Consider the following 24,135-nt stretch of genomic DNA (forward strand, 5'->3'; position numbering starts at 1 on the left):
TAAGAAATCTCCTGTGTGCACACTTGAGAGGGCGCATGAAAGAGGTAGCAGCCTGTCCCTCGTCCCCCCATGTCAAGCAGAGCTGGCTCAGGCTGGGCTCTTCTCTCTTTGAAGCCGTAGCGATGCTGCAGATCAGAGCAATAGACTGGAGCTGTGAAAGAAAGGGGAGGGCACTCGATGTCAGGCAGACAGATCAGAACCTGGCTTTAATAGCTCACCCCTCAGGGGAGTGTGGCTAGCCAGGAAGGAAGGATCTTATGTCTTAACACATACAGCGATGCTGTCAGTCATCCAAGGGAACAGATGCTGCCGCCTTGCAGTAACCCATCAGCTGCCTGGCACTGTTGTTTCCTTCACATGCCTTTTTTTCCTCCAGCATATTTTATTTATTTATATCTTGTTACGCAGTAGGATCTCGCTCCTTCGTGCTTTGTCTCTGTGGGTGGGTGTCTCGCCACCGGACCGACACAAAACATCTGCTCCTCTTTAGTGGGGTGGCTCTGGGGAAACCTAGGAGGGAGCTCATCCTACGGAGTGCTGATGTTTCCCTTACTGGTGCTCTGCCCCGGGAGGCTGTTCCTGACCCAACAGCCGCTGGTGTGGTGTTGGAAGCCAGACAGCTTAACGCTGCCCCCAAAAAAGTCTGCAGAGCAGCAGGGCAGATCCTGTCCTGCCCATCACCCTGAGAGCAGAAGCCCACCCAGCTCAAAGTTGCATCTTCTGCAGGTGCAGCAGTCGAGGGTGGCATGTCTCACCTCTTCTTCACACCACAGGCAAGGGCGGCTGTCACCCTGCTGGCTCTGGTCAGTCCTGGGCAAGTGACAAAGAGTGGCTGCTCATTTTGGGGCACTTGCAGTGCTTTTCCTGGTAGCTCAGTCCCAAGGGGATGCAAGATTCTGGTCCTGAGCAGCATTGCTGTTGCCTTTAATGGTATTGACTGGGCAGCTAGAGGGGGCTGGAGACTTCAGGCAAAAGAAGGGCACCTGCACCGGAAACATCCCTTGAGGGTCAAGTGAAGCAGCATGATGTCGGTTCCTGCTCCTCTGAGCTGGCCCTGTGCCGTGCCTTTGGTTGTGCCTCAGTTTACCTTCTCCCAAGGCATTTAGATCTTGGCTGCCTGAGTGGAGACCTTGTTTGTTAGCTGCCACCGATGGCTCCCTGGGTCGTCCCTACCTGCTGAAACCTTTAATTGCCTCTACTGGGACTGGAGCAGGGTCTCCAGGGTGCAGCTTGTCTCCAGCAGAGAGCTCAGGCTCCTCCTCACCATCTCCTGCCTTCCCAGCACTGTGTTCTCATTCCAGTTTGCAGTGCACAGAGAGATCACCTCAGCCAACCTCTTCATTAGGCTTTAAATTAAGAGACAGGCGAGGGCTGAACGGTGCGAGTCTTTCCCTTGCAATGCTTCAGGGAGTTGCTCTTCTCCCCGGCTGAGCAGAAGGACCAGAGGGAAGGGAAGGCACGATGCAGCAGCCATGCTGCGGCTCACAGCTGCTCAGCTGATTGTCCCCCTTCATCGGCCACCCTTCTGATGCGCTCAGCAGCGCTGGCAGAGCGGCCAGGGCTGTGACATGCAGGCAAATGAGAACCATGTGCGAGGGGAACCGGGTGCAGCAGCTTAGAGCGGCCGCATCCTGCCGTAATCCCATTTCCCGGCCGCTGTGATTAAGGTTGCTCCCAATATAGCACCAGGACACGGCACAAGGGCATGTTTTATTGGCTTGTTAATACCCAGCGCTGGGGAAAGTGGTGAGGCTCCAGCTGCTGTTGCTGCTCTTGCCTGTAAACACAGCGGGGAAGGGAAAGGGAGGGGATTTCTGGAAAGAAATGCTTCTCTCTCCTGTGCTTTCCCACCCCAGCCTTTGCTGCCAGGGCCAGCTGTTGAGGATGGGCTCGAGCCTTGAGTTTTGGACCTGGGCATCAAGGCAAGAGGGCTTTGCAGCTGTGCCAGCCTCCCGTTTCCATCAGCTCAGGAGCAGGCGGGTGTGCTGGGAGCGGGGACGAGAGCCACATGAATCTGGGCTCCCACCTCATGCACCTCTTGGCTGAGCCATGTGGGCTGGAGAGTAGGGCGCTTTGGAGGTCTGGGCTCCAATTCTTCTTTGCTCCCTGAAGCTGTGAGTCATTTTTGGAGGGATGGCAGCTCTGTGGGCTGGCAGTGCCTGTCGTTGGGGGTGGAGGAGTCCTGTCCACGCTGCCCAAATGGCCTTCCTGCCACAGGCACAGCATCCGACCTGGAGACAAGTCATCCTTGTGCTGGCATATGTGAGGGGACTGCCGGGAGCACAAGCTGGCAAAGACGATGGGTGGCCTCCTGTCTGACTTCTGTAGTTAAATGTGTGTTTTGGGGGGGGAGGGGAGTGAAAAGAAATTTGTTGTTTTGGAGTAGATATGTGCTATGTATAGCTCTAGACTGTCAACAGATGATAAAATAGGATGCAAAGAACTGCAGAAGCCTTTTCTTTTTAACTTCATTTCTTTTTCATGCTGGTTGTGTCTGAGCATGACTGTCTGACAATATAGTTGCAGATTCATAGCTTCACAGGCATTAGGACCAGATGGACCCATTAGATCAGCCATTCTGCTCACCCGTCCTACCTCACCAGCTAGGATTTCATCCAGCTCCCTGCCAAGAGTCCCATAACTTCTGGTGTCAGTTGTGCCACAGGCTTGTTTTTCCTCTAGAAGGGCCCTGTGGACCAGCCAGGGAGCAGCTACGGGCAACCAGGAGGCATTTCCTGTACTGGTAGCTCATCCAGATTTTTGGGATGATCCCTCCCACCACTGGCCTCTGGTTGTGTGAAGGCGTGTGCCCTGTTGGTCCACAATATCAACACTCACAGCCCGGAGTAACTGGTGGGCAGGGTGAGCCCCTATCCATTTTGGGACGGTTGATGGATGCGCAGCTCCCTGTTCCCTTTGCAGAATCAATGGTGGATTCATAAAGATAATGACTGTCATAGTCATTAATATCGGAATGCGTGGCCTCTCCTTGTCAACTGACAGCCCTTTGTAGGGAAGTGACTCCGAAATAGGCAGTGCAGAAGTAATTATGGGAGCACAAAACTGGCAAGATGATGCCGCGATGTAAGCGGGAGCGCATGAAAAGGGACCTACTTACCGTCTCGCTCTTGCCATTGTGATAGCACCTGCTGTGCTACAGGCGGGTTCCAAGTGCACTGACTTCAAACAGATTGCAGGAGGCTTTGAAATGTGCTTTTAAGGGAGTTGTGCCTAGGAAAGCCCCTCTGGTAATTGATTTACCCCAGTTTAATGTGACAGAGGATGAAGTAAGAGGTAACGCCAGGATCCAGCCTGCTCTAGGACAGAAAGACAAAATGCTGAAGCTGCTTTTCTTGTAGAGATGTCTTTCCGTGTGTGGATGTGTGGAGGGAGCCTGGAAATCATCCCCTGCAGCCGTGTTGGACACGTCTTCCGGAAGAAACACCCGTATGTCTTTCCGGAGGGAAACGCCAACACATACATTAAGTAGGTGTTTTGTATTTGCTTAGTTTTTGTGAGATGGAATAAGGTCCTGCCTTGTAGGGAGGAGGGAGCCCAGAAGATGGGGAGGAAAGTTCCTTCGGGAAAATTTTGAAATATCCCTAGGCAGGAGTCTCCTGAGCTGAAGAATAATCAACCCAGTACGACTCTCCCTTAGAATTTCTCCAGTGTCAAGAATATGACAGAAACAGGGGACTTACATGGTACCTTGCATCACCACGGAAATGGAGGGATGGCCCCAGCATCTCCCTGAGCACTAACAAATGGTTTAGACCCTAAGGTCATCAGAACACATTTAGAATGAACTGAAATCAGGCTGCCAGCAATGTCTGTTAGTACCCGGTGACCTTAGCTGAGGGCTGAGCGTGGCTCAGCTGAACCAGAAAATTTGGTTCTTGATGCCTGTCGGAGAGGCGAGCCGAGCAGCAGTGCCGGAGCGTGCAGCTTTGCCTCGCTGACAGGGACACCAAAGGAACCGCCAGGGCATCCCAGCTGAAGGGGACCTGTCCTCACACACAGGAACGTAGGCTGAATCAGGTACTGAAACGGCTGGCTGAAATGGGCTAAGATCTTGGAAACAGCAGACAAGGAAGGAGGCAAGTCCAGAAGTGGGAATCGGCACAGGAAGCATGGTGGGGAGCAGCTAGTGAAGTTGAGAAGGATTTCCTCCTTTTTTAGATTGTGAGGCTGAAGGTTGTTCATTAAGTGAATGACTGAGAAAAACATCAGGAGCAGTTGTACTTAACGCAGGGCTGTTTCTCAGCTAAACTGCATTTGTGTGTGTTTACACAACAGGCATCTCTTTTAGTGTGGCTTTCCCAGTGTTATAAAGAGCCGAGAACAGTATTTGTGAAGACCCAGCCGCCTGCAGTGAGGTTACCACTGACCCCGGGCTCTCTACAGCTTCCCCACACTTTGTGTGAGACAATGAACTGGGGGAGTGCTAATTACATCTCTCTTATATCTAATATGTGATTTATATATCATATCTATCCAACCATGCAGCATGGGGGGCAGGAAGGGGACCTTGTCACCTCGCTTCAAAGAGATGGTGGTGAGGGGCACAGGGTGTTGCTGGCATTTCAAGGAGGAGGGCACACATTTGAGAGTCAACGAGGAGGGCTCTTGCTTTTAGTAGCACAATAAGACTCCTACACAACAGGCTGGGATGTGGCAGAATCGCCCCTGCCCGAGTCGCTGCAAACCTTGCGTGAAAAGGCAGGGTCTGCATTGCATCACCCGCAGGAGGAGCAAGGGGAGCTGGAATAGGTACGGCTTTTCTGGCTGCGTCCCGACTGCAGGCCCATGGGGACTTCGGGGAGGCCTGAGTCAATGTCCAGGTGTGAGCCTTGGCAGTTATCCCCATGTTTCTTATAAACCCGAATGAGATCAGGAAGTCAGAGAAAAAAAAAAAAGATTAGGTACAGATGTAGATGTAGACACAGTGACTTCTGCACCTCTTGAGCAAGAGCACTTAAGACTATTGCAGTGGCCTTAGAAAGAGAGGAAAAAGCACCATGAATCAGCAAGAGACTGAAAAGCATTCTAGAGAAACGTATCCGTAGGCATTAGGAGCTGGAATTTTATTCACCTTATGGTATCTATCAGCTTTAAACTTAACAAAGTGCTATATAGACTGAGAGGAGAAGCAGCTTCTGGCAACCTGATGCCATGTGGTACCTCTGTTTAAACAGAGATGTTAACAAAAAATATCTCCACCTTTCTGCTAGATATTGATTTTTTTTTTTTCCACATAGCCTCTTCTTTAGTGCAAGAGACAGCTCAGGCTCTGGTATTGTGCTGGCTTCACATGCAGACTGTCATCTCCTGTTCTGATCCTGTGGGGCTCAGCAGGATCAGAGCCTGCCCTGCGGCACCCACAGCCCAGTGGCAGATATCAGTAGCTTGGAGGCACTGGCCTGTCCTGGAGTAGGAGCTTGGAGGACTCCCCTGGCCTGGGCAGGGATGGGCAGATAGGCACGAAGCAATAAAGCCATTTGCAAGGAAAGTTAGAGCCATCTGAAGTCAATAGAAGATTTCCTGAGGTTCCTCAACCTTCTGCAGGCACCTGGCTGATGTGGAAGACTGACATTTATGCTACAGCACTGTGGCCAGGGTGGTTTTTCTTCAACTTTGAATGCTGAGGTTTACCTCAATGAAATCCAGGGGTGGAAAACAGGAGAGGCCATGTGGGATTGATGCAAAGGAAATATTTGCCTTGAGTCTTTGGCAAATTCTGCACCACTTTTCAGAGCTCCATCCCAGCCACTAAATAAAACCCCAGGCAGACCTGCCTGGGAGGTGATGCTTAAGAGAGGCTTCAGTTCTGAATCTGGTGGATGCAAAGCATCCAGCTAAGTTTGAAATGGTCAATTCTTCACCCGGGCTTTGGCCAGTTGTATTGGGTCCCTGGAGTAATGGGGAGGAGGAGTAACTTCTCTAGTAGTGAGGGGTGGGCTGGCTCAAAGGCAGTTTGGGTGAAGCCAGAAACTGAGTTGAGGATGGGAAGAGGTCAGGATGGATTAGGCCATGCATTTTGGAAAAATGTCACCTTGGAGGCTTCCTTGGTTTCACCTGCCTTGTGTTGCGTCTGTTTCAGAAACACCAAGCGCACAGCAGAGGTGTGGATGGACGAATTCAAGCAGTACTACTATGCAGCTCGTCCCGCAGCCCAGGGGAGGCCTTATGGAAAGTAAGCATCTTTCTCGGCTTGCCTGTGCCCTGCCTGCTGCAGGGGGTGTTCACCGTGACGTTGCCCTGCTGGCGGAAACCCGCCTGCCTTGTTTCTGTAGTAACGCTCAATTAAATGCTAATGGCAGGCAGACGCTACGGGTGCAGCAATGGAACATGTAAACAGCTAGTTTATATGCTGCGCTGGTTTATCCCGGGGAGTGAACCGAGCCGAGGTGGGGGGAACCCCCCCCCCCTCTGCATATGTCCTGCCCTTGGCATTAAGTACAAGTAGTTGTGGTCCCAGAGCAGAGTTTGGAGGAGAGAGTCCAGAGGTCTCGCTGGCAGCTGAGGGGCTGGAAAACCATCAAATTTTTGGGGCCTGCTAAGGCTTTATTGGAAAGGAGCAATCGCTTTGTATTCAGGGAGTTTGCTGTTCATTCTGTGAACAGTTAGAAACGCCTCCCTCTCAGGTGGACTGTACGTATTTGTGTTAATTTCTCATTTTCATTTCATTTCCTTCCTTAGAAAGTTTCCTTTGGAGCACAGTGGGTTCCAAATCCAACCCCAAATTTCTCCTGGCTGCCCTTCAATTTCTAAGATAAATTACTTGAAAATCCTGGTGACTAACCTGTTTCCACTGAATTGATACCCTCTTCCCATCCGTCAGCATGGACTGAAGTAGCAGCTCCATCCCACTAAATACAGGAGGATGTGGAGAAGGCGCTGGAGGCTTCCTGCTGCTCTATAAATGCCAGCTCGCAAATAGCTCCACACCTAGAGGCTGGCCCCAAGGGGAGCTGGAGTTTGGAAAAGGTCCCTATATAGCATGATCCTCAGCAGAGATTTGACCCTGGTTAATGAAAGAAAGAAGTATTTCACCGTGTGCTGACTTTAAGGTGTGTTTAGGTGCTCTTGTGAAACAAGGCCTTCTGTAGTCCTGTAAACTAAGAGTAGCTTATAATTTCTTAGTATGTTAATATATTAAATTAATGCTTATTGCATATAGTAGCTAGCATGCTTTTTTTTTTACTAGTTATTTTTAAATGACTGTACTTTTCCATGAACCTTTTATCCACCAAACTCCAGACCCCTTGTTAAAATGGCAATATGTCATCGTGCCGTTTTACCGGGTGAGACCTCCAAAGAGACAAGAGATCAAAACGACTGACCAAGCTCATGCAGGAGACAGCAGAAAATAGAGCTGCTGATGCTCTTGTGTTTGCTGTCTCTGCATAAACGTTGGGTTTCTCCCAGCCTCCTTTTTTGGTGCATTTGGTCTCACCTTCGTGATTTCCATCGTATCTCTATGACGTTTTCTTCCCACAGCATCCAGAGCAGAGTGGAGCTGCGGAAGAGGTTGAAATGCCACAGCTTCAAGTGGTACCTGGAAAACGTCTATCCCGAGCTTCGGTATGGATGTGTGATCTCCACCTGTCTCTAGTAGGCCAGCAGGCTGCCCCATCCCTCCTGTCCTACAGAGCTCTCTTCTGCCCCTCCAGTCCCCACACCTCCCTCCTGCCCCAGAGAATAGGTATTCTCAGGTATCCTTCTGCCCACGCTGTGGGACAAGTAGTATCAGGAAATACCCAAGGTGGAAAAGCCACCATAGCCTCTGGTGGTTTTTTTTTCAGTACTTAATGACTCTTGCTTGCAAAAAGAGCACCTGATTTCAAGTCCTTTCACACTGTTCTGTGATACTCAAGACTTCTCTGTTGTGAAACCGTCCATTCGAGGAGTCTATGACCTGTATTCAGGTGGCTCTGCCTTACTCATAGCCTAGTGCTTTGCTTAATAGGCACTTCCACAGCAGATCCCTTTTAGTCGCCAAAATTACTCCAGAAATCATTGCATGCAGTCCCTCAAATCACTGTCAGGAGCCATGCTCAGAAAGTGTGCAGAAATTTTGGAGATACCTCCAGGGATCTGCTGGTGCAATGGCTGAGTGCTGAATCACAGTGTGAAAATGATTTATAGCTGGTTTTTTTGCTTTTTTTGACATGTATAGCATTGCATGGGAGCATTCACAGGGAATGCCACGGCTCTGTGGCAGTTTGTTATAAAGTTCCTCACTCTTGTAAACTGAAGGCTGACCTTCAGCCATCTCACAGTCTGTCTCTTGCTCCTCTGTTTGCCTCGTGCGGTGTTATTTATTTTTTCCCTCTTATAAAGGCCAGCCATCCATCTCTTGATGCTTCTGCAGTGTCCCTGTCCATGTACTGCTCTCAGTGGTTCAGTGTTGTAATAGATCTTGCCACTGTCATTTTCTGAAGGTGAAATGATGCGACTGCACCCTCCTTATCCCGCTGAGCCTCCCTTTTGAGTAATCCCTGTGCCTGGGGGAGTGGGGATGTTGTTTTCACACTGTTCCCACAGGATTCCCGAGGAATCTCTCTATCAGACTGGGATGATCAGGCAAAGGCAGAGCTGCCTGGAATCGCACAAGTCTGAAGCCCAAGAGTTGCCCGTCCTGAGCTTAAATCCTTGCATCAGCAGCAAAGGCACGGCAGCAACAGCACAGGTAAGATGTGTTGCCTTTTCCCGGTGATGCCGAGTGGAGAGAAGGCATCTCCGAGGGGATTTCCTAAGTTTGCTAAAGCTGTGTTGGAGGATTACCCGTTCTGACAACCCCTTTCCTAAGGCAGTGTGTAGTTAGACCCTGCCAAGTCCTCCTTACCTCGGTGGGGGTCCTGGGCAGCAGCAGGGACTGGTGCAGGAGCCACAGTAGAGGGTGGACCACTTATCTTCATGCTGGCCCGCACTGAGCACTTGCTGCTGCTCAGGAACGCCACGCGCCGTTCATCTGCAGAGATCAGAGAAAGACGAAGAGAACTGTAATTTCCTCTCATCTTTCAGCCTTATTTCTTTCAAAATACACTGAATTGCAGTGGTATTTATATCTTCATAGTCGGCATTCTCTCAATATTAGATTGCCCATTAAACTAGTGAGAATTTAATGAGGATGATCTCATATTTTTTTTCATCTCGTTTTTTTCAGTCTCACTGAGACGAGAAAAAAGCTGTACGAATCAGTGTTCTCAAAAGCATATTCTAGGAAATGTTAGAGCCAAGAGCAGGCACATGTTCCGTACAGCGGAGTCACTGGAGCAAGACTCTGAAGAGACAAAGCTTCAAAACCCGCCTTTGCTTCAGGCTCCCTGTGTGATTTTGGGTATGTCAGTGAGTTCTCTCACTGCTCCCATCTATGAAACAGGGAGGATGACAATCACTCGCTTCTTCGGGGTGCCGTGAGACAATTTAATAGGCAACGGTGTGCTTGCTTCCACTCGACTCTACATCCTGAACCCTGGTGGTTGCACGTTCAAACCAGGTAGCTACGCATACCAGCCTTGGAGATGCTGCTGAAAATGTCCCTAATTTGTATGTGCAAATGAAGCAGGTCATTATGTGCATCTCTTTTGCATGCAGTTGCACGCCTGCCTTTAGTCAGGAAAATAATATCTGTTTCACAGTCTGGTAAAGTCAGCAGTGACTACTTGAATTTTAGTCAGTTCAGAAAATACATTGAATATAACTGGAAGTGCCACGTAGTTACAGTTCTTATGGGTTAACTAGTTTCCAGGTTTTAGAATTCTTTTTTCTTTCTTCCACTGCTGCATGGACTTTTTACACAAACAGCGAGAGAAGTGAGCTGATGAGAGCAGGTCATTATGTTTTGCAGGGGTCAACTTGGCTGATGGAAAAAAAAATGCTTTAGTGACAATTGTGACTTTTAATGAATTGGATGCTTTAAAAAAAAAAAATCTGGAAAAACCAGAATGGAAAAATACTGCTGCAAGCTAGTGTGTCAGAATGAAATGGCATTGGTCTTTCTGAAATATCAATTCAATGTGATATTTTAAAATGAGAAGTGTCATGCCAACAAGTTGGATTGTTTCATTCCCATCAAATGCATTTTGTTTTGACATTTCTGTGCAGTAAATTTTTGGAATTTTTCATGCCACAAACTTTTCATTTTCCCATTCTGATTCTGCAGCAGTTTGCAATAGGTCAGCACTTCCCACTGGATGGCAACTCCATTTCTTGTGAACATCCGGGACTAACTCTGCAGGGGAACAGAAAAATGCACTACAAACAGATTGCTGAATAGCTATGCTCAATACACAGGCAGGAGTAGAGAAAAACCTTTTCCTTTGATCTTTTGCTGTCTTTCTAGGACAGTTCTCTGTTACTTGTACCCATGGAGAATATTTCAGATGAAAACAGGACATTTAAATTTTTGTTGTGAATAGAAACTTATATTTTAATTACACAATTGTTACAAGTCCTCTTGCTTGGCAACAGAGCACGTGCAGTTCTGTCACATAAAGCTGGGCTCCCGTCGGGCTGCTCCTTGCCAGGCTGAGGGGCTCCTTTCTCCTTCTGCCACCCAGGCTATGCCAAGCCGAAGGTCATATTTTAAAATAATTCCCTCAATTCACGATGACGGTGAGTAACAGTGACATGTGCCCGCTCAAATGATGCTAAAGCCTTGAAAAATAGTGACAAGCCTCAGATGGGGGTGGGTGTTGTCTGAGGCTTTGGTGGAGAGGGGGATTACCGGTTGTGGTGTGCAGCTGGTAGCTCTGCTCTCCCAGTCCACCTTCTTCGTCCTTGCTCCATGACCAGTTACTTCACTGGGAGCTGCTTTGTCTTTGAAAAAGCTGGAACTCTTGATCTCCAGGGGTCAGCTCTCAAGATCATTGGTTTCTCTTCAGAGCAGTCTGCAGCCCTGAAGCCATGGTAGCTCCCTCTTCTGAGGAGTACCCTGGGCTGCCCCGTTCACCACAACCCCCAGGGTACGAAGCTCTGCTGTTGTTACTACTGTCCTGGCCATGTGAGTGCTCAGCGTGCCAAGGTTTAGAAGATAAAGTGGTTTCTTACGGGGAAACAAAGCAAGAATTTTCATCCCAATTGATACAAATAAGGGAAGAGATTGGGTAGGATAAAAATTTGCATGGCTGTTTGCCTGTATGTTAACTCAAAGCTTTTCATGGATTCCATGGTGTTCAAGTGACTTTCCCCTGCCTCCCCCCAGCCCCCCTGCCCCGGATTTCTTCATTTTCTGCATCATTTTCTCTGGCTTTTATCTAGGGCTGAAAAGAGACAAGACATGATTAGAACTGGATAAAACACTTTGAACAGGACTGGCTTCCATAAGAAGCCATTCTGCCAAAATAGAAGATCCATGTGAAAATCTGTCAGTTTAGATAAGGACAGCAGCAGGACAGCCTAGGGGCAAGAGGCGGGGATCTAATGTCAGCTATCAAACTGATGCATATATCTAGTCTGAAGGCTTCACTTCTTATGGTGAACAACAGCTCTAGAGAGATGGTTACCACCACTGTATCTATCCCACGGCACTTTGCAGAGTGAGGGGATCGTCTTGCCATGAGAGGATGTAAATATTGGGAAAGCTTGAACAGAGCCTGGCCTGGAAAAAGAGCAGGAAGAGCCTCTGAGAGGAGCAGTCCTCCATGAGGTGCCTCAGGGAAGCAAGGAGGATAACAGGTCAAAGCAAAAAAAAAAAGTCCCATGGCCTGAGTTAGTTGGGGTTTCAACATATACACATAGAATCATAGAATGGTTTGGGTTAGAAGGGACCTTAAAGATCATCAAGTTCCAACCCCCCTGCCATGGGCAGGGACACCTCCCACTAGACCACGTTGCTCAAAGCCCCATCCAGCCTGGCCTTGAACACCTCCAGGGATGGGGCATCCACAGCTTCTCTGGGCAACCTGTTCCAGTGTCTCACCACCCTCACAGGAAAGAATTTCTTCCTGAGATCTCATCTAAATCTCCCTTCTTTCAGTTTAAAACCATTCCCCTTTGTCCTATGGCTCCATTCCCTGATCAAGAGTCTCTCCCCACCTCTCCTGTAGCCCCCTTTAGGTACTGGAAGGCTGCTATTCCACTTCTATTCCACTCCGCTCCCCAGAGCCATCTCTTCTCCACACTGAACAACCCCAACTCTCAGCCTGGAGTTACTTGCTCCTGCTAAGGAGCCTCATGGGTGCAGCTCCAGCCCTGTCCTGAACTAAAATGATGAACAATCAGTTAAAAATGCAAAGCAGGTTTTCAAAGCAGCTTGTAGGATCACGGGTGCCAAGAACAGGTGTTGGAGCTTGCTCCATAGGGCTTGGTTCTTCACAGATGCAGGACTAATTTGGCACCTGATTTCCCAAGCTGGTGGTTTACACAGCAGCTGACAGCATGCGTGGTTGGGATGTCTGGAACGTGTTCACTGTAGGATCAGGTAAACTCTGCTCCGTCTGACAAAGGAGAAGTAGTTGCCAGAAGGCCCTTTGGGTGCAGACCGCGGCTTTGAAAATGAATGCTCGCTATGTGCCGAAATCCTGGGCAGCTCTCACTGAGAAGGCTGTGAGCAGGCTGTTCAGAAAGCCAGGTTTGATTTCCAATAGCTGGTGGGGAGTAGTAGGCTGAGAAACAGGGGGTGTGAGGAGCACAGTGTGAAGTCATCCTTGTGGATCTTGGTCTGCTGTGCAAAAGCATATTTTCCCTTCCAGGTGGCTAAGAACCTGAATGAAATGGGATTTATATTCCTATGAATTAAATGCTTGTAGTTATCTGTTTTGAAGTTGGGGAGAGGAGTTGAAGCTGCTGACAAATGCCAAAAGGGTGGAAGAGTTCCTCTGGTCTAATAACTCACGTTAATGCCATCCGGAGCCTCCACCGTTCAAAGTCGGGGGAGCTGCAGGCTTTCCAGCTCTGAGATCAGGGCAGCCATTTTTGATTTCCCCCTCCAGCATTCAGAAAGGGTTGCAGTCTCCCAGGAGCACCTTTTTAGCCTTTGTTTTTCCAGCCCCAGCTTAAACTGCCACATGTTTGAGCACTGCCTTCCTCTCCATTGCCAACCCCCCTGCTCGCTTCAGAGCTGTTGACACAAGAGGACTTGATCGTAGAATCATTTTGGTTGGAAGAGACCTCTTTAAGATCATCAAGTCCAACTGTTAACCCAGCACTGCTGTGTTACCACTAAACCACGTCCCTCAGCACCACATCTACCCGTCTTGTAAATACCTCCAGGGATGGTGACAACCACTTCCCTGGGCAGCCTGGTCCAATGCCTGATAACCCTTTCAGTGAAGAAATTTTTCCTAAATTGATCCTCCTTTGCACCCTGGCTAGAGGCCCTTGTAAACCCCTTCCAGCCCTGCTCTTCCTAATTTTAAAGTTAATGCCCATGCGAAGTTAGAAGCTAAAAACTTGTTCCACAAGTCGCTCTCTGGGGTTTGTGGTTTCCCGTAAGCCAAAGTAGCTCTTGCCTGCTCATGCCGACACATAAATACCAGGGAGATGTCCCTACCTGGACAGTTTCAGATCCTCAGGAGGTGCTCTAAGTAAAATGAGCACAGGTGGATGACAGGAAATGTTTTTCAACTGGAATAAACAGTGGAATAAACTTCTGTGAAATACTCCTGGACTTAGCATTGCATCTGTACATTCATGATGCTTTCTCCAACACAATTGGAAATCCTGGTCAAACTTCTTAGCCTCTTCTATTTTTCTTCCAAGAAAAACACCCATGGGTGGAAAAGATGATAATCCCAGAGAGCCCCTGTTGTATGGTAAACTTTACACAGGACAAAGAGTCTCTGCTCCCCCAAAGATTATTTCTTGTGCTGAGGAGCTGATAAAGAGCAGGTGAACGTGAAAAACAGCATAAGGAAAAAAAACCTCCAAGACATCCCAGAGGAGCAGGAGTAGCAGTGGTCATTGCAAACCAATACAGCAAACATTTGGAGTTTGGTGCCACTCCATTGGTATAAAGGGGAGCTTTACCCCCGATTTCTCTGATACTTGGGAACAGAATCCTGGGAATTGCAAACATTTGCTGTATATCACCTCCTCTCTCCCTCTGCTAATGGCAAAGCATTTCTGCTGCTTTTCCTCGGAAAAAGAGGATCGCACATTGTGCGGTTGAACACTTCTGCCTCTTTTGCCATTTTTCCATCACCTTGTTCCCCAACCACAGCCCATTTCTGGGAATGAAATCCTTTGCCTTGTGAACTGTTTTCTTTCAGCAACTTCCGTAGGTATTCTCTGCGGTACACGCAGTCCCCCAGCGACACATGCAGTTTTGGGGAGGCTTGAAACATCCTACTTGACTTGTCGTGGTGCCTCTTGAAGCCAATGAGGTTTGTGCTTGGTTTCAGAGGGGCAGGATCCAAGGCAAAACGTTTTCTTCCCAGGTAGAAGAATACCAAGAATCAGCCTTGATCTCTCACCTTTCTTTTTCTTCCTCTTTACAGGAATGGACATACACATACAACCACCAAGTCCGCCAGCAGCAGCTGTGCTTATCCGTGTACACCCTCTTCCCCGGTTCCCAGGTGCTGCTGTCACCTTGCAAAGAAGGTGACAACAAGCAGGTGAGCCCTTCCGTTGATTCCTCGTTTTCTTTGACATTCCCTTTCTTTCGGAAACTATTACTGCATGTCAAATCGCCCGTGTACTCTGACTTCATTTGGGAAACGCAGTCTATCTGGGAGCACAGACTTTGGCCTGTTCAGCCCTTTGCCTCTTAAATGAGCGTGTTGATAAGGTTGTCTATTAGCACGGGTGGTGATCTGGGTACTTATCTGCAGAAGTCAAACCCAAACTGGCAATTTAGTTCACACGGGCTGCCAGTCAGGCAGCAGATGCTGAAATTTCCCTGTGGTTAATCATCGAGCTGGCATTTGAACCAGTGACCTGGGGAAAACACTGTTAGTAATATATTATCTTCCTGAAGCCAGGCAGAGACTGAGCTTAAATGAGTAAGCTTCTGGTGGGAGAGATGCTCAGTGTATGCTCTGCTGGGCATGGGCTGGGGGACCCTGTACTTCATCAGGCCAAAAAGGCTTAGTGACAACTGTCCTCTTGATGCTGGGACAGTGTAGTAAAAGCATAACGAGGAAGGAAGCTTGTTCACCCCCTGTTTCTCCTCTCTTGTGCGTCTCTCCTCAGCGATGGGGTAAAGTTGGGTCACACATTGAACATATAGCTTCACGCTTTTGTTTGGACACTGAGACGATTGGGGACACGAATGAGAGCACCAAAGAGCTTGTCATCAACCCTTGCGAGAGCACAGCCATGAGTCAGCGCTGGGACATGGTGATGTCTTGACCTGCTGGAGGACTTCCACAGCAGGGATGGACACTGAGACATTGCTACACGCGGCCAAGATGCACCACACAGAGCTCAAATGCAAAACCATTGGGGGCCCTTGTGTATTATGGGACAGGAGAAGAATCGTTCAAGTAAAAAGAAGGACATGGTGCTCCAGGTTGAACAATGGATGCTGTCTGCAAGGCGTGCCTGTTGGCAGTCATACGTTCAAAGAGAAGGGATGGCAAAAAACCAAACTTGAAATGTTTGGGGCTCTTACGATGGGCCCTACAGAAGTTCGGTGTGCACAGTATTTATTAATCTCTCTGAAAATACAGGTAGAAGAGCCTTGGAGACCAACAGGAGACTTGGACTCAGCAAAACAAGCATCTCAATAGCTTTTTGTGGGGTGAGGCTCGTGCGCAAGGAGAGATGTGTTGAGGGATGCTAAGAAACATCACCTGGGATCGAGTGGAAAACAATGAATTATCTTTGCACTTTTAATTGCTGTGGATGAGTTTGTCTTCTGCGGAGAGCGTGGGTGGAGCCATGTTGCACGTTCAAATATGTTTCTGATTCACGTACATGTTGTGTACACAGAGGCAGGGCAGGCATTTATGGCTGTGGCCAGCATCAAACCAGCAAGTAATGGTGGAGTCCTGCTCAGTGCTAACTGTACATGGGGGTTGTTGAATCTCCAAAGCCCAGGCAAACAAAGGATTCAGTGTGTGAGATTAAGGGATTTAAACTCTTGGGAAGCTGGGAGGAAAGGCAGTGATGTGATTATTTCTCCTTTCTGAAGGCTATGGGTGAGCCTTGGTCATGGAAAACTCCCCTATAATCTCACTCTGTGTCTCTCACTGCTTCAGATCTGGAATAAGTCAAATTTTCACTTTTTTTCCATAAAATTAATATTTTTGGTAATTGAAGGCAATTGTGTCATATTTGTGTTTCCCAATTTCCCAAATACAGAAGAGGGGACTCCCATGAAGTGCTGCTACTGAAGAAATGGAGGAGGTACTTAAAATTAGAGACTACTTTGAGAAAGGTAAAAGGATATTACCTGGTTTTGCTTCCTAGGTATTTTGTAGCCTAAGATGTGAAGTACTGAAGAAAAGGTTTGGAGTTCCCCCAGTCAAACCTGTGAGCAGGGAACCGTGGGTCACAAAGTACCTCTCTCCCCAAAGTCTTTTAGCATAGGCAGACTTGGCAAAAATTATTTCTTCAGGTTTTGGAGATAAGTGATTAACCAGAGGTCACGTCAGGTGCTATTGCTACGTGGGAGAGAGGTGACTGCCAAAGGAGAATAGGACAGAAGGCTGCAGAAGGGGTCTTAGGAATAGGAGAAGACCAGAAGGTCCTTTCCAACCTGTTCTTCAGAGCAGATCCCACCACAGCAACAGGCAGCAGGCAGTGAATCACCAAGAGCTGCACACATAGCTCTTGTGTTGCAACAACTCTCATAGAGAACTTTTGCAGGACCATCAATGTGACTTGAAAAAAATACAGTTTGTGTGTCTAAAAATGCTAGGGTTTAATGAAAACCCCATCCTTTGTTCCCTGTGCTGCAAACTACAGGTAAAATACCACAAGCTTAGAGCCTTCAAGTGCTCTCAGCATCCTTTCTTGAATAAATTGCTGGCTTTCAGGGTTTTACTGCCTCAGTTTCTCCTCCCTCAGTGCTGGGAGAAAGCTGTATGTGTAAATCTCCCTGGCTTTAGAGGCAGAACCAGTATAACTCTTTATTTACAAAAGGTCACAGGGTGTAAATACTTTCCATGTGCTACAGTGATTATTAACCTAATCAAGCTCCCTTGGTGCAAGCCTCAAGGGCTTCTGTTATGAAAGGGCTGGAGTAAGCTGTCATTTCGTGGTGGGAGATGGCATTGTTTCCATGTCACCCCTTTGTGCAGGAAACAAAGGGAAGTACTAAAATGGAATGGACCCATTCCACAAAGAGGGGTAGTGACCCTGGGCTCCTTCTGTTTAATTGAACCACCTACTTTTCACCCTGGTGATGACAGGCAAGTGCTAGTAATTCCCTGTCTAGTGCTTACAAGGGAGGAGATCCCAAAAGCTTGCAGCTTAACATGTTCACACCTGTACCATGCCTGCAGCGCAGCACTGCCCAGCCACTGGCACTTCTATCTGAAAAACTTAAGGAGACAAACAACTTGACATCAGTTTTTGAAGTCCAGCACCTGGCAGGTACACTCTGACCAGGATTCAGACCTATCTAGATTTGTTATTTTCCGCCTAAGCCAAAAATATTTGTTCTGCTGAGAGCCAAAGCTCTCTAAACAGGCAATGCTCTTTGCCTCAGAAACAGCTACCTCACTACATGTGTGTGCGCTTGAATACACGGACCCATGGGACCTGCAGGGATGTATTTTAGGAAGAAGTTATTTGACCAACTTTTCAGCTATCTTGCATTTTGTGAAAATCCAAAAGCTATACCAGATCCCTCCTGTTCCAAAACATGTGCTAAGGGGACCACTGTGAACTTGTTTGGGGGCGATGGCAGGCAGGCAATGGGGAAGATGACATCAGGCATAGTGTTCCCTACAAGAGAGTAGCATCATTCAGCTGTCTCTTGCATGCCCAAAAGCCACCAAGTACCTAACAGGCCTGGGGAGCAGCAGCCGCTTGGCAAACTGGTGATTGTGTCTCTTGCACATCCATCAGCTGTAACCCTTAGCTTGTTTCATGGTCCAAGAAACGAGATTAGCCCTGTGGATCAGCAGTGTTTTTTGGAGAAGCCTGAGTGTATCAGCCTGACTCCTGGGAAGCTTTATATAAGAAGGCGATGGACCGGCAGTCTCTAGACTTAGCCCCAGTATGGCATTTAGCAAATCTGCTCAGCGTCCCTGCAAAGAGACCTTGTGTGGTGTCAGGGGAAAGGTTAACTGCTGCTGAAATCCAACTCATACTTTTAGGTTTATTTCACTTATTAAAATACACTGGAGATAGATGAACCTTTTTTTGCTCTGTATTTGTTGCTTGCCTAGACATTTATCATCATGCTGTGAACAGATATATATGACATTGATAGGTGCATCTAGATGGGCTCCTATGCCTATACCTCTTAAGCCCTAATGTCATTTGGTAGTAATGCTTTTTGGTAACATTTTGCACTGACTTGAAGGAACAGAAGATAAAGTATGAAATATGGTTCTAATCCTGGCTGTTGAGCTTTGTGACAGCCTTTATGATCTCCAGGTAAGTCCCTTCTTGTGCCTTGGGAAAATTAGATTCAGAGCAGGAAACTCAGGGCTAGAACTACTTTTAAAGAGTCAACCAAGGCTATGCAAAAAAAGACCAAAAGAAGCACCTTAGCCTTCCTCTTCCCTCCTGAAGGAGATCCATGTTCCAGTGAGAGCACACCTACGTGGTTTTAGTTGCCTGGGGGAGGTCTTACAGTCCCTTCCTTGCTGCTTATCTGATTTCCAGGTATTTTGTGCTCATCCTCTCTGTGTACCATGGAAGTGCCATGAGATAACAACACAAAGCATCAATGCTTGGAACCTCAGCTTACAACATGCCAGTGTATTAATTCACTAGTCAAAAGGAGGAAATTGAATTCAAAGATCTCTGATTATCCAGTGAAGTAATAGGAAAATGGGGCTGATGGATGAAGACTGGAGGACTGTGCTTCAAGAGAAGTACCTGCTCTGAGTGCTAGTCCCTTCTGCTGCTTCTAGGAGTGACTTGGGATAGTTTACTTCATCTCTCTTACTCAGTTTCCTAAACTTTTAGTGAAGACAATGTTTTGAACAGAGAGAAAACCAAGCATTAGTTTTTGTTGCATAGAATACCAGCAGTACCAGTCTGGCAATGGACTGGCTATCTCTGGAGTTAGACCCATGGTCCCTTCGTCTCTGCCAGTACAGGATCTGGTTTGGACGGAGTTAATTTTCCTCATAGCAGCCTGTATGGTGCTGTGTTTTAGACTGGTGACCAAAACAGTGTTGATAACACACAACAATGTTTTAGTTATGATTGTGCTTGCACAGTGTCAAGGCCTTCTCCATCTCTCTTTTAGTTGCCTCAGCGAGTAGGCTAGGGTTGGGCGAGATGTTGGGAGGAGACGCAGCCAGGACAGCTGACCCAAACTGACCAAAGAGCTATCCCATACCATATAACATCACACTCGGCAATAAAACTGGGGAGGGGTTTTTCCACAGTAGATGTTGCTTGGAGACTGGCTGGGCATCACTCTGCAGGTGGTGAGTGACTGCCTTTCATTACTTTGGGGTTTTTTTAATTTCCTTTTCCCTCACTTATTAAGCTGCCTTTATATTGACCCACAAGTTTTTCTCACTTTTGCCTTTCTGATTCTTTCCCCCACCGCGTTTGGGAGGGAAGGAATGAGTGACTGGGTAGGGGCTTAGCTGCCAGCCAGGGTGAACCTACCACACTGCCCTCAGCAAAGCAGGGTCTGCAGTGTTGTTGGTTGGTGTTCTTCACCGCTTGGACTCTGGTCACAACTGTGCAATAGGATCTGCCCTGCTCAAATTTCAGATCTTAAAAGCTTTAGTAAAAAGCTATGGGCTAGAATTGTTTGTAGAACTGGTAAAGGAAGCAGAATCAAGCAGAATACAAACTGCTGACGATCAGCAGCAGAAGAAACTGTACCTCATTAATGTTTGGGTTAAATTAATTTTGAATGATCAATCCAGCTCCAGTTTTAATATTTCATGTGGCTGCTTTAGATGGCTGAAGAGTATAAGGAAGTCTGGTATGGGGGTCCAGTTTACCTTGAGACTTAAGGGCTGAAATCCAGTGCAATTATTCCGGGTTTATGGATGTTTTCCATATGTCCACTGTTCTGTTACTCACTGGAAGTGCCTTCAGAACCCTGTAAGAATAAAAACCTGTTACAAGCTACTACCTCTCTAACCGAGTCTAATTAAGTTTCAAGTTGAGCTGCATTTTAGCTTAGAGCTGACGAAAAGCAACATATAAATTTGCAGGTAAGAATGCAGTTTTTGTGGTGTAGGGGGCTGTTTTGTTTTCTCTAGTATTACCCAAGGAAACCCAAGCTGGTTGTGTGTGATGTACAACAGAAAACATGACTGAGTTTCAAGGTTGGGTTTTGCAGAAGCGCTCATCTAGCAATTATCTATCAACTGTCCATTGCAATGACTGATGTCTCTCATTTTCCTGGGATTTATGTGAAAGAAGTGTCTGGACAAGACATTGCTACTGTACAGGGTTAAAATCAGTTCTAAAACCAACCGACCAAGGAAGGAAAAAAGGAAAAGGAGCATTGAAAGCTTATATGTAATATAATGATACATGTAATAAAAAAAGGGTATTGCAAAATCAGGACTGTTCCTAGGCTGATAGATTTTGGAGTCTGCAAGTCAGTAGGAATGTGTTTAGGGTAATTTTTCAGAGAATGGTGGAAAAAAGAGATCTTAAGTGTGAACAAATTTACTGATTGTAAACATACTTTTTCCTGCAGTCTCTGCAATCCAAGCTTTCTTACCTTGGGCTGTGAGCTGATTACAGACAGAAGCGTCCTGGCCTAGCCTGTTCCCACTGCTCAAACTGAGAGAAGTGGGAAGAGGAAAACACCTGTCTAAAGATCAAGTTGAGACAAGTCTTCCTAGTTTTAAAATGTCTTAGTTTTAGCCTATTTTAATGGAGGTCAGCATCCTGGTATCATAACGCTCTTCTTGCATTTGAAATGTTTTTAGATGAATCAGTGTTAGAAGCACTTTGAGCAGTTTTTGTGAATTCTGATCCTGCTGACAATTCCAGGATCACCCCCATGGACATCCAGCCTGTTTTCTCTAGCAGAGATGCTTGTTTTGTCTTAAATACAGAGTCGGACCCAAAGCCTACATGCAGTCACCACCTGATCCAAGGGTATTACTAACATTAGCTCTGACTCTCCTGGGCGAAGCCAACACAATTTAGATAGCTATTAGAACTTTTACTGGACTTCAGCTTCCCGGTGCCACTGACAAGAAGGACACGCAGAGCAACGATCATTTCACGAGAAGTGAAAAGAGCATGCAGTTTGGGGAGAGAGCGCTCCTCATCCTCATCTTGAGGCTGCTTTTGCCTCCTTACTAATCCTCGGAGGGTTGAGCTGGGGAGGGCTGGGCACAAGCTGAGATGAAGGGGAATTTTCCTGGGGGATTTGTTGGTGGTGGGAAGCACCAGCAGGAAGTCTGAGGGACACAAGAGCTGGCAGATGGCAAGGCGGGAGAGTTCAGAAGATGCGCAATAAATTGCAGAGGTGCGAGGCTGCTGCAGCAGGTCAGGTGAGATTGGGGAGTCACCAGGGAGGTTACACATCATCTGAGCATGCCAGCGCCCGCTCCCAGGGGTGCAGGGAGCCTGGGTGCATGTTCAGGTCAGCGCCCTGCACTCCCTGTGTTTTTTGTTTTGGCTGATGACTCACACATTGGTTTGAAATGGCTGCTCCAGAGTGCTGTGGGGGTTAAAACAGATTTGCTTATCTGGTCACTACATATTTTTACTTCTGTTAGTGCAACTGTTGTTAGAGTGGGAGTGGATTATTCAGTGTCTTGGAAGTAAAACCTTGATTTGGACACAGCACGTATATTGATAATGTGCATTACTTGTCCTGTCTCTGCTGCTTTGCATTGCCAAACAGCATGTTTGCAATGGATCCTTAGCTTAAAGATCACAGTCATTGCATCTTGAAATTGATTCTCTTCTGCAGAGAGATGTTCAAAGCAAAAACCAATTTGGTTTGTATAAACTACATTAGATATAAGAAGATATCCCTCAGAGTGCAGAGGATCACCTTTGAAGCCATTTTCACCCTACCGTGAATAACAAGTTGCACAATAAAAGGAATTTCTTACAGCTGATCTGATCTCTACCCATCCGTGAGTTGGCTCTGAAATGAGATAAACCTATCTGCTCTAATTCAAGACAGGTGTATCATATTTCCCAATCACATTAGGGAGACTCATGAAGCCTGGTGGTGTAACCCAGAGCTTATTTACCAGGGCAAGTGAGGCAGCTTTATCTGCTTTGAGGGGCTTGCCTTGTAAATAAGATGCTAGGCTGCTCCTCCTGCCTTCAGGAAGAGGTAGCAAGCTGGTTGGTGGAGCTCTATCTAGGCTGCGGGTTGGTAAGCGGTGGCTCTAGAGGGTCACACATGCACCTTGGTGTTCTCTCTGGATAGATTCAGCATCTTGTATCTCTCTTCTCCCCTCTTCTGGTTTATTCTATTCTTCTACTCTGGTCCTCAGCTGGTGCTTGTCTGTTTAGGTACTCTAGCAGCCAACCTACAGAAAACAGCAAAACAGTGTGCTTTAAGGGGAAAAGCAGTGAGAAAAAAAAAATCCACAACAAAATCACCATCTTTCCCTCTCTTCCTCCTCCCCATCCCTCTTGGCCTTTTGTAATAGGTTTTCCTGATGTGTGCTAACATCTAATTTTTAGGATATCTAAGAGATATCAGGCCTTGGGATGCTACTTTGGTACTGGAGATAGAGGTGCATTTGCAGTGCAACTCCTGTCTGGAGTCATCCCCTCTCTTCATAGAGCCATACAATGGTTTGGGTTGGAAGGGACCTTAAAGATCATCAAGTTCCAACTAGACCAGGTTGCTCAAAGCCCCATCCAGCCTGGTCCTGAACACCTCCAGGGATGGGGCATCCACAACTCCTCTGGGCCAGCACGAGGCTGCCCGCTCCAGTTGTGCCAAAGCTGGGTATGTTTTGTGGGTCCTGTGTTGCTGTTTTCCCTTGGCAGGGGCATTAGCTTGGCTTGTGAGCACTGAAAAGTTATCCCTGAACAGGAGCAGATGGACTCCTAGCAATAGATGCCAACTGAGGTTGTCCCTGAGATGACAGGGGAAAAAAAAGACCCTAGCTGACCAGGTGTGGGGCAGGCACTGGTCGTTCTGCAAGCGACAGGGTGACATTCACAGCTAAGCTTGTTGCCTTTGGTGGCAGAAAGCAAATTTTCTGTTGGTTTGCCTGTATGCAGCTGTGGAAATGAAAGGTCCCATATTCATGTATCACGGTAATTAATGGTAGTTGTCAAAAGATGCCTGAAGAGTGTGAGCATCCAGCAGGGAAAGGAAAAATTTGTGGTGCCTCAACTGGATTTTGCAAGAAGTAACTGGATTGGGGGAAGAAAAAGAACATGTCCTTAACCTGACTTCAACTTTTCGTGGCAAATAATAATAGTAGCAGGTGTGGGTGGGTGTGAAGAGACTATGTGAGAGCCAGTCTGTGATTTGAAAGGTCAGCCTTGAGCTGTTTAATTTGTGAGGTGATGGGGAGTTAAAAGCTCTGCTTTCTAAATCGCGTGGCTTGTGTGCAGGGCTGTGCTGGGGCCTGGGGAGCCCTGTCCCCCAGTGATAGCTTGTGGAAGCTGTGTGTGCCCTGAGTGTGCTATTACCTTCCTGGTGTGACGTGCCCACTCCTGGGGGGAACGATGCCAACCTCAGCAGAGCCAGTGGGAGCCTGTTTACCTCTGTTGAGACCCCAATGGAGCGAAAAGCCAGGTCTGCTCAGGCAGTTGCGAGTTGTTCCTTGGAGGCTGCTCTTTCTAGGGCACTTGGCTGCCTGGTGCATTCTGTAGCCTACTTGTCAGCATATTATCAGCTAATTTAAAATGACTCAAACAAGCCCTTATCAGCGCATGAGACCAAAGGGTATTAGTAGGCACGATGACACGGATGGCTTTTATGAGCCACTTCATAAAGCCAAATCCTCGGGAGCTATTGAGGCCATAATTAGATTTGAGGATAATATGATTCTTTCCCCCCTGCTCTCTTTTTCCCCCCTCTTTCTTTCTTTATTTCTGGTAGAAAATCAATGAAAAAATTGGAGCACTCAGTTCATTCTTGTGGAG

General features: G+C 47.4%; 1 protein-coding gene across 1 annotated transcript in view; it reads left to right on the plus strand.

Moving 5' to 3' along the window:
* GALNT14 (polypeptide N-acetylgalactosaminyltransferase 14) overlaps positions 1-15,300 on the plus strand; it is a 92,340-nt gene extending 77,040 nt beyond the window's left edge. Inside the window, exons 10-15 of the mRNA XM_074168237.1 lie at positions 3,360-3,486; positions 6,101-6,193; positions 7,501-7,584; positions 8,548-8,692; positions 14,445-14,564; positions 15,142-15,300. Of these exons, the coding sequence (XP_074024338.1) occupies positions 3,360-3,486; positions 6,101-6,193; positions 7,501-7,584; positions 8,548-8,692; positions 14,445-14,564; positions 15,142-15,300 (728 nt within the window). The remainder of the gene's footprint in view (positions 1-3,359; positions 3,487-6,100; positions 6,194-7,500; positions 7,585-8,547; positions 8,693-14,444; positions 14,565-15,141) is intronic.
* Positions 15,301-24,135: the final 8,835 nt, after the last annotated feature.

This window comes from Numenius arquata, chromosome 2, assembly GCF_964106895.1.
Source record: "Numenius arquata chromosome 2, bNumArq3.hap1.1, whole genome shotgun sequence".
Lineage (NCBI taxonomy): Eukaryota > Metazoa > Chordata > Aves > Charadriiformes > Scolopacidae > Numenius > Numenius arquata.